General features: G+C 35.8%; 1 protein-coding gene across 1 annotated transcript; it reads right to left on the minus strand.

Moving 5' to 3' along the window:
- Positions 1–620: 620 nt before the first annotated feature.
- Positions 621–2,139, minus strand: LOC139863570 (uncharacterized). Its single transcript, XM_071852189.1, has 3 exons — positions 1,936–2,139; positions 1,112–1,826; positions 621–970 (listed from the first exon to the last, which is right to left on the minus strand). The coding sequence occupies exons 1-3, from the start codon at positions 2,137–2,139 to the stop codon at positions 621–623; spliced, it is 1,269 nt and encodes a 422-aa protein (XP_071708290.1).
- Between the last annotated feature and the right edge of the window lie 9,814 nt (positions 2,140–11,953).

Here is an 11,953-nt window from a genome sequence, read left to right on the forward strand (position 1 = left end):
TTTTCGAACGTCCTTGCGTATAATTTAATATCTTGTACTTTGCGTTTTGCGTCTTGTACTCTTGTAATTTCGAGACGTTTCTCATCAATAATTTGAACCACTTTGATTGTACTTTGTACTTTTTAGCTTTTTGGTTGTTTGCGTCTTCAATTCGTCGAATCTGTCTTTTGTTTTCACCTTTTATTATTTAAACGAATATCACTTGTAAATAGAACAATTGCAACTAAAAGCTTGTCTTTCTTGAGGAATAATGCTATGAAATATATGTTCATTTTTAGCATTATCAACTGGTAGGACTTGTCTGAAATCATCGCCGAAAACAACAATCTTACCTCCAAAAGGTGTGTCCATGCTATTTGGATTGACACAGCGGCATATGTCGCAAAAAGAACGATCCAAAGTCTTAACGCATATCCTTTTTACCATTGGTGCTTCATCCCATATTATCAATTTAGCCCTTCTGATTAATCCTGCTAAATGACTGTTTGGTAAAATCCTGCAGAATGATTCATCAGTTGGGTCAATAGGTATTGCGAATCTGGAATGTGCAGTTCTACCGCCAGGTAATAAAAATGCAGCTATGCCACTTGAAGCAACATTCAGAATGATTCTACTTTACTTCAAAAAGCAGCTGAAAGAGTTGTCCACAGAAAAGTTTTTCCGGTTCCACCGTATCTATATAAAAAGAAAACTCCACCGTTATCAGCTTCAACTGCATTTATGATGGTGTCGTATGCCTTCTTTTGATCTGAATTTAATTTACCTATAAGTTCTAGATGCTCTGTTTCTAGTGCGGACATATCGTACGACAGTTCATCAATAATTAGAGGATTTTCAGACAAATTCCAGTTTGTAGACGTAGGGACCGGCATTGAACTGAAGCCGCGTAAGGATTTACCATTAGATTGAAGTGTATTTTCGATGTCATTCCAAATAAGGTTCTGAATCATTTCTCTAGTTGGCTGAATCCCTATAAACGGTCAGTTTTCATTATATATTTATGTTGTAAAATGAAAAGTTTGTTGTAAACTTAAAAGCATGTATCATATAGATTTATACAATATTTTATTTATTTTATGTTTTGATATAATTGAGGTTAAGGAAAACTTACTGGATATGCTTTGATGAATTATATCAGTAGATAAGTAATCAAAAGTTTTTTCAAATACATCTTCTCGTCTACTTAGACTTTCTGACAGAAGAAGTTGGGCGAAAAAATTACGAAGCCAACTACCTGATCCCCAAACACTTGCAGACTTGATACTTTCGATGTATTCTTGATCATCGTCTAACAACCCCATTTCATAGCAAGCTGCTTTGAATGTTGGGCATACAATACCATTAACTGTCCTGATATCTTGGTAGCATGTAGGACCTCGTACTTTGTTCAATAAAATTCGTAGGAAAAATAGTTCTCTGATTTGAGGTGAGACGTGATGAATACATCCTATTAATCCGGTAAATTTCTTCCTTGGTGTCCATAGTCGTGTATCTCTGTTCCACACAAACTTTGTAGGAAATTCTACGTACGTCAACAGTTTGGTGTCATCGTTCGTTTCATTACATTTCATCCATTCTAGAAACTGGGATACGTTAACTGACAGATCTTCTATAACATCTTCAATTAATTGTGTTTCATCAAAAATGACGGAATGTTGGTCTTCCAAGTGAAACGCTAAACGAATAACAGTTGGATTTATATGGTTTATATCAAAAGCTAACATTCGCCAAACTGCCTCACATGACGATACGTATCGACAGTCATAGTATTGTTTGATTTCATCCGTGTCTTTGTCGTAGACACCTGCAGTAACTCGATCATTTCCCTTGTGGATGTATTTAAAAAGATACCTAATAGCTCCGACTTAGTTACACCATTCCACATTGATGTGTGCTTGATATTTTTTTTAGTAAAAGAGGATTATAAGGAACAACGTTTCTGTTATCAATCTCGTGTCCTTGTTTCATGATCTTTCTGCCATTATCTCGTCTCTTATAAATTGGGTATCCATTCGTATCTAAACTTGTGACGTCCGAAAATGGTTTTGGAAATTTTTTTATGCACTTTTTGTTAATGTCAGTGCATACACAATTAGGATTTTTCTCACCGCATGGTCCCTGTATCATTAGGTCAGACATAAGTTATTGTAGTTCTGGATCTTCATCTTTATCTAGAATTTCTGCACAAATATGCTCCTCAATATCTTCTGGTTCTGGTAGTTTGTCACGCTCATCAAGGAAGATACATATATGTGCGTGTGGTAGATCACGCTTTTGAAACTCGACTGTATATAGTTCTGGATGTAAATAAAGAAAATAAATTTGATTAGTTAGGCATTATAAATGAGTCTGTTTCAACATAACAAAATGGATGTCTATTTTTATGTAGGTTTGAATTATATTACAGCATATACTTTTATAGTAAAATTTGCGATAGTGTTCAAAAGAAGTATGATCTATGCTTAAGAATGTATTTAAGCAAGAAATGTAGTTGTTCACATACCAGCCTTAACTCTGCCAAAAATTTTATTTTGCTTTATATCATCCGTGAGCCTATCAAGTTTAATTTTAAACATTCTTGATTGGTACGCCGGTTTATCCTCCGGGTTGAAACCTGTCCCTTCCAAAGCCCTACGAATTTCTGGCCATTTCGAGTTGCAAGTGAAAGTTATGAATAGGTCAGGGTAACCATAAACTCGACACAAAGCCATTGCATCTCGATAGTTTTCCAACATATATCTTGCACAGCCAGTAAATGATGACGGAAGTTTAATTCGGTTACCCAACATACTGTTGTCAACAGAACCTGAGAGATTCGCGGTTGTTAAGTGTGATGACCCGGAAAATTTAGACTTATTTAAACCAATTCTATATATGATTTAATATTTAAGCAATGCATTTTGACAAGTTTTAAAACTTTTGTAAATGAGTTTTATATAACGGTTGATCACCTTGTTTGTCCGACGATTCACGAACGTCATAACTTGTGATAATTATATAATTGTGTATGTATATATATATATATATATACGAAAACATGCGAATAATATATATATATATATATATATATACGAAATGATAAAAATTTACTAGTGAATGATACAATTTCAAATTAAAATTTTTACGTATATAATTGTTTTATTTTTATGATGTATTTTTTTAAATTTTTAAGAAGACGCGAAGTTAAATCAAAGATGTACAAGTTGTAAAGCACAACGTACAACAATGTAACTTAAATAGTTGAATCGAAATTAATTCATTTACTATTCATATGAATAGTAAATGAAACGAAATTAATTAATTTACTACTCACATGAAAGCGACATGATAGAAATTATTAATTATAAGTTACATAATATACCCCTGAAGTATTTAAGAAATACAACTTTTTAAAATTTTAAAATTCATTCGATTAAATGAATCTTGTGATTTACTGTGGCACGAAATGATCAGTAGACTACTACGTACACTCTACATCGAACGTATATAGTAATTTTATAATAAATGGACCTTTTTACAACTAGTTTTATAAAGCTTAAGACTAAAATAAATATATGTATTCAATTATAAAAAGTGGAATTCTTTTTGTTTATACTTTTACCCGTCAATTATTAGCAACAGAGTACGAAATAATGGTCTGTGAAAAACTGTCGGCTTAAACTAACAAAAATGGGGCGGCTAAGATTACGCACGTTTGATTCCTTTTATTATTATATTATTATTTTATTATTATATTATTACTTTATTATATTATTATATATATATATATATATATATATATATATATATATATATATATATATATATATATATATATATATATATATATATATATATATATCGATCGATCGATCGCAGAAAAACACACACACATACAATTTACATACTTCGTAAGAATTATTAATATTTATTATTAATATTATTGTTATTAATATTAATCTTAATATTATTATTAATCTCATATAATTATTTATTAGTTATGTATACATAAAATATTACGACGAGGTCATGAGCGAATTATTTTCAAAATGGATTTTCGAGCGGGATGAAGCTAGGGAAATTATGAGTTATAGCTATAGAGGTTATGGGTATTGCTTGGGGGTTATGATCATAAGTCAAAGGTCAACCTAGTGTTTATCATTTCCGTTGCGTCTAGGGATGGCAATGGTCACCCGATCCGTTGGATATCCACCCGATCCACCCGCTTTGTAATGGATATGGATGAACCTAAATGGATATGGATACGGATATGGATGAGCCTAAATGGATATGGATATGGACATGGATGAAAAGTTTCATCCATGGATATATCCATTACCACCCGAAATACGTTTACAAATACATAAATATAGATATATGCTTACATATTTACTATTACAAGTTCATTTACCGGTAGATTTACATTATGCTTTCAACTCTATAATGAAATAACTATAATATATTACAATAAAAAATGTATATCTAAAAAATAAACTTATAGATTTCATGTTATATTCATTATTACTATACAACGTTGTTATTTTAATCGTATATTGGAAAATATTATAACAAAATTTTATTATCCATTGGATATCCATTTACCCGCTTAATCCACTGGATATGGATATGGATGGATGACCTGAAGCTAAGTGGATATGGATATGGATATGGATGAACAAAAATTAAATGGATATGGATATGGATACGGCATCACCCGATCCATATCCGATCCATTGCCATCCCTAGTTGCGTCTACGTACTTTCCTGCAATATTGAATCACAATATTGATACGTGAGCATTCATATCTTATCTTTTATATATTAATTGTGTATCCATGTCTAGTGCTCGAGTATATATGTTTATGCATACTTGTATGCTTTAATTTTGTCATTGGATAGTTTATGATGAATCATGAATTTGATACATATGCTACTGATATAAAGTATATGATATGCATGTCATTGGAATGCTATCAAAAAATTAATAACTTTTCATTTATAAATCGCGTGATTTCGTGAAACGACCCAACCCGTCGTATTTACGGCCCATAAATTTTTTTTTCCCTTTTTAACATAATAATATATGCAACATTAGTCCATTTATGTTTCTGAAGACATCATCATTACAATATTAAGTTTAGACATCTTTAAAACGTACAATACACGAATTAAGTTTACAAAATGGGAATACAACCCGGAACCCATTCGACGTATCCAAAATATAGTTCATGACCCGACTATTTCACTTTACAACCAAAACCGAGCATGGTGATCAGGAACGCTACCCAATCCTAATCAAAATGTGTAAAGCAATCCAAAAAGTACTAGTCCCCAAGCAAGCCCATGCCGCCACTTGCAACCTATAAAAATATAAACAACGAGAGGGTAAGCTAATTGCTTAGTGAGTGCAATACTTATACGCATACATACATAATTCAATTACTTACATTCACCTACACAAAATAACACACGTCATTAGCAAAACATAATATCACGTATTCAATTGTACCAAGCCAACAATGATAACATAAAGGTCACGTCAATAATATAATACTAAAATGAATACGTACAAACCACCGGTTATAATCAAGATCACGAGGGAATAATCCCCTTCGAAAAGCCACGGATGTTCATAACATCAAATAGTACCAAATTCCAATTCCATGAGTGGTATCGTCACATCGAACATCAACCCACTCTTCACGCTTCATGTGGCATCGTCTCGTCGAACTTTAATCCCGCATATGAGGTATCGTCACATCGAACTTAAACCCTCATCAAGCAATACAATAGTGGTATGGCATCGTCAATATCGAACTTTAAATCCACACACATGAGGTATCGTCACTATCGAACTTAAACCCTCATCAAACAAACAATCGTGGTATAGCATCGTCACTATCGAACTTTAAATCCATACATATGAGGTATCGTCACTATCGAACTTAAACCCTCATTTCGCATCAAATAATACAATAGTAGTATGGCGTCGTCATCATCGAACTTTAAGTCCATACATATGAGGTATCGTCACTATCGAACTTAAACCCTCATCCTGCACCCCGGTCCCAATGTGGCCCAAGAGAAGTGTATTCTACCGAATAACACATGCCACGTCGTACACAAGCAATCAAATTATATACATAAACGTATAAATATTCCACTCACCTTATCACGCCGGTGGTGATTAAACACTTCCGTAAGCTTCAAGCGAAGTACCTAATACATTAAGTACCCAAATCAACATACAAACTAGTGGAACTAACCACCAACACTTAAATCTTGAGCATTTAATGACCCAATTGCATTAAATGACCCATTTACACCAAAACCGCCCATTTAAGGCCAAGACACATCATTAATCACTAAAAGCTAGTGATTGAAGTCTACTAACACCAACTAACAAAACTTCGGGTGTTTCATACCCATCTCACCCAATTAGGTCAACCATTACCCATTTGACCCAATTTAACACTTAGACTTACAAATTGGTCAAACCTTGAACCCATTAACAACCTTTCAACATTACACAAGTGTATTAGTGATCTAACAACACAATTAACACTTACAAACCTCAATTTACATGACCAAACCCTAGATTATAACTATTAGGGTGTCCTTTCATCAATTTAACCCAAACTTACCCATTTAACTCCCAAATGGGTCTTACAAGTCTCAAATGAAACAAACCCTAGCCATAAATCAAATTAAACTCAAAACACAGAGTTAGAACTTACCAACGCTATCACAACGTAGCTAGAGAAGTAGGAAACAACTTTAAAACTCGAGCTCGGTCAAGATTCCTTCTTCTTCTTCCCCAAAGTAAGCTTTCTCTCACTAACACCTTCACTCTCTCTCTAAATTGAATGTGGGTAGATGAGGAAGTGATAAATGTGTTAGGGATAAGTTTTGTATTAGTTTTATGCTCCCCAAACCGTTCACCAAGTAAAAGACTAAAACACCCCCAAAAGATGCCATTTAAAATGACTAAAATTGTCATTACAACGACATTTGTCGCGTTTCGCGACATTTGTCGCGTTTCGCGACACCAGGATGCGATAAACAATACAGAAACGCTACAAAAGGGGCAGAAATCAAGTATCAGAAGTTGTCGCGTTTCAACCATGTTTGTCACTGAACGCGACACACCAGAACGCGACAAATAGCTGAGAGTGCTCCAAATAAACATATATTTAGGCACAATATCCTTCCAATATGTAAAGCTTTTAGTTGCAATTTTTTTTATTTTTATGTAATATTCGTTTAAATAAATAAGTGCGAAGACAAAAGAAGAAAACGACGATTTGAAGACGCAAATGACCAAAAAGCTCAAATGTACAAGATATAATTCAAGTGGTTCAATTTATTGATGAGAAACATCTAAAAATTACAAGAGTACAAGCCGCGGAACGCAAAGTACAAGATATCTACGCGTACGAAAGGACGTTCAAAAATCCGAAACCGAGACATAAACCGAGCGTAAACGAGCGAGACATCGAAGCTAAAATTACAAGTCAACTATGTACAAGAATATAATATAATATAAAAATAATTAATATAAATTATATATATTATATTATATTATTAAATAAAACGTCGGCAAACTAGAAAACAAACTGATGGGAGCATGCCAGCCTAGCCATGCTATCGCATGGGAATAACACTGAAAAGCCATGCGATCGCATGGCCCTCAGGATCAGTTCACATCTATAAAAGCCAGCGAATTCTGCTCGAATGATATACCTACACACTCTTTCACTCTTCTTCCTCTGTAAGAAATATATATATTTATATTTATAATATTAAGTTTAATTTAAGTTTAATAATAATTGGGTTAATGTAAGAAATGTTTTACGGGTTTTAAAGTCGAAACTCTGTCCGTGTAACGCTACGCGATTAATAATCACTGTAAGCTATGTTCTTCCTTTTTAAATTAATGTCTCGTAACTAAGTTATTATTATGCTTATTTAAGTTGAAGTAATCGTGATTTTTGACTAAATATTAAGACGGAGTTATTGTATTTTGTACCATAATTAGGGTTTGGACAAAAGACCGACACTTGTGGACATCCCAAAGTCAAACGTGATGTACTTCAATTTCACTTTTAAAACATCCCAAAGTCAAACGTGGTCAACTCATTACATCCAAACTATCAAATACTTAATCTTATACTCCGTATGATGCCTCGAGCATCATGTTTAGAAAAACGGGGTGTTACAACTCTCCCCCACTTAAATTCGATCACGTCCTCGTGATCCTAGTCACTTAACCGATCCGAACCTACACGCTATGGTTCTCAACAAACATTACAATCCGACTTCCACCACGTTACTCATTAACCTGAAGATTAATCCATTAACTAGATACACCCTTGCACGCATTCTGAGCCGTGCAATACACGCAACATCCGAAGTCTATAACGGTCACCTAGAATACACGAAATCACCATGTATACTTCTAACTCCTCTAGGCAATTCCTCTCAAAGAGCCACCTTTAACAACTAAATCGTCACCCGCGGTTTAACAATTTCACAATCCGAGCACTAATACTTGCTCAATTCCACATATCGGAAAAACTCAATCAATCTCGTACCGAGATATCAACTCCTAGCGTACCATACCAACTACATCGCTAGTAACAACCACATACCAAAATAAAGTCAACCATCTAGCCGATGAAGACCGAATCAAAGTGAATCCTTACGGATAACACTTACCACTCAACATGGTCACAAACGACTCAACGGAGTCAACAAAGGTATATCCTCATGATTGGATAACGCTCGACATAATATTTGCAAGAAAGCAAACGCACCAAGTGATATGGTATCATCAAATCAAACTTAAACCCACATCACATAATAACGCACCTATCGATATGGTATCGTCAAATCGAACTTAAACCCATATCTCATGCCAACTCACGCCTTGATATGGTATTGGAAAATCGAACTTAAACCTATATCTCATTCCACCACTTTTGCAAATGAGGTATCGTCAAATCGAACTTAACCTTCATTGCACGTACGTTAAGTATGTACACATACTTAGTATAATTCCATTTGACTTGAAATTTCCGCTCACTAGTTACATGTATCGACATCATGACCTAGCAAGACGTCACTTATATCACTAATAGATATAAAACAACAATTCTCTTAAAAGAGATTTCAACACGTCCTTCTTCGTCCACGAGGCCTCATATGGCTCATCAAACCCGCTCACTTAACTCTTAATGAGTTATCAATGTTACTACCTCGAGTAGTAACTTGTATATAAATCAATAAATACAATTTCCACCTAAATTGTACTTTTCCACCATCCGATCATTCAAGGTCTCAACACTAATTCCAATCTATCACAAACATCGTTCGGAATTTCACATTAAAATCCCTTTGTGCGAGAGTAACACTCCCCCACTTAGGATCTCGTCTCATAATCACATTGTCAAGATAATATCATCCGGCGATAATTATCATTCTTCGAAATACGTGACCAATCTCTCCATCGGTCGTAGCACTCGAATTCTCAAGATTTCATTTCGCACACTAGAGATTGACGTTCACAGTCACCCATCGGCGTTAATTAAACAACGACATTAAGCCAACACAACACGCACCTTGTACAACAGTACTATGCTACCGAAAGGTAGACTTTTCTAACAGTTGGGTTCGCCCGACCCGTCACAACACTTTGCTCCAATCTTGGGCATACGAAGGATCTTAACATATCCTTAATCACTTCAACGAAGAGTTCATCACAAATTACACAAACGTTATTCTCGCAACACTCCAATTGCAATAACTTGTCAAAGTTCCACCTAGTCACTCATGTACCTAAGGGTTTCTCTTCGGTACCCTAAGTACAACGTAACAACAACATCGTCGGAGTCGAACATTACGCTTGCAGGTATGAAAAAGGCACCTGACACCGCATCACGTAGGCTCCACTACCAAGATTCATCGAGACCGAAAGGCTCGACTTCGAGGGTCCCATTCATCCAATGTCACGCATCACAACACTAAAGCGACTTTAAGTCATCCGTGCCCGACGAAACTTATGTTTCATCAATTACGACACAAAAGCGATTACGCGATTCCAAAATAACACCAAAACCCATTCTCATGGCTTGGTAAAATCTTTCGCCCAACACTAAATAATGCTTGGAAGCACCAAGTCTTACACCCTTCGTCTGTCAACCCGACCATCATCATGGGGTAATTCCGTAAGGAACGCTACCCTTCATCATACTACGCACTAACACAATGCATCAAATCAAAACCGTAGTTACATTTCAATAGAGTAATCAAGAAGTACCTGAAACATCGTCGTCAGGTTCTCGTGCACTAACACTAATCATCACCTAGTTACGCCACCTGGCATCACCAACTAATTTCGGGCACTTTGATTTCTGGTGCCCCTTTTTCTGACAATTAAAACATGTAACCTGGTTGGAAGATGGCTCTGTACAATCTTGAGACAAATGACCCCGTAACCCGCTGTTGTAGCAAGTAGGGAGATAATTTCCGGAGTCATACTTCTTCACACTACCGACAACTTCGGTCACACTTTTACTCTTCTTGTTCGAACGCATCGTAGTTTCGAACTTTCACTTACTAACATCGGAAACACTCATCTTCGGGGCCTCCGGTTTGAAACCCCGAGCCAACTCAAATAATTCTTCAAAAGACTTAGCCATTCCCCGACTAATCTTACCCTTTAACTCGTCGCTTAAAGTACGATAGAAATCTTGCATCAACATTCGGTCATCACCGACATACTCCGGACAAAAATGAGTTTTTTGATAAGAAAGTATACTCGTCCCGGATTTTATTAAGGTCGGATTGAGTTCGGTACTCATCAAAGAACCCATTTTTGAACTCCTCCCATAACAAGCTCATACATTGTTCTTCGCCATACAATTGAATCTTGTCATCCCACCACATCTTGGCTTCTTCACGTAACATACTAGAACCGTATCTCATTTTCTTCTCTTGAGGACACTAACTAGTACAGAAAGCCCCCTCGATGTCGGAAACCCAACATGTACTCTTCAACGGATCCCTCACCCCATTAAACATAGGAGGTTGAGCATCCTTGAAGTTCTTGTAATGAAAGTCTCGCTATCCATGTCCACCATTACCATCACCTCCTTCACCGCGAGGATAAATGTTTCTAGCTTCGAATACCTCTTCGATCGAGGCATTCATTCGTTCGTTGATTAACTCGGTTACTTGCCCATCAACCGATTCCTGGAAAACCTTTCTAACATCCTCGAGAAACTCTGCTTTTTGTCGTTTAATGATGGCCTCAACCTTAGCCGTGAACTCGGAGTCTTCGCCTTGATCTTCGTTAACTTTTTTGTTCCTCGTCTTCATTCTAAGAAATGAACTCGGTTAGGAACGCAACACAAGTAAATTATATACACCACCACGATCCATATTCACAATCATATAATTATGTCACCGTTCGTACACCCCATCTAGTTCAATACTTGTTGTACATCACTTGCTTGACTTGGCTTGCAACCGTAATAATGGTCGCGAATTATTATTGCGCTCACACGCCATGCCGAGCTCATGAATACAACAACCATTTCGCTAGATGTTCAACACGAAACAACATGGTTAGTAGCAACATAATCAACATAAAACTAAAACCCGAACCTACCTGTAATCCAACAAGTCCCGCATAATAGCACACACAAAAGTCTAAGTCTAGGTGCCTATCTCAAGTCACCTAAATCCCTTAGACCATGCTCAGATACCACTTGAAACGACCCAACCCGTCGTATTTCCGCCCCATAAATTTCCCCCCTTTTTAACATAATAATATATGCAACATTAGTCCATTTATGTTTCCGAAGACATCATCATTACAATATTAAGTTTAGACATCTTTAAAACGTACAATACACGAATTAAGTTTACAAAATGGGAATACAACCCGGAACTCATTCGACGTATCCAAAAT

Source organism: Rutidosis leptorrhynchoides, chromosome 8 (genome assembly GCF_046630445.1).
Source record: "Rutidosis leptorrhynchoides isolate AG116_Rl617_1_P2 chromosome 8, CSIRO_AGI_Rlap_v1, whole genome shotgun sequence".
Lineage (NCBI taxonomy): Eukaryota > Viridiplantae > Streptophyta > Magnoliopsida > Asterales > Asteraceae > Rutidosis > Rutidosis leptorrhynchoides.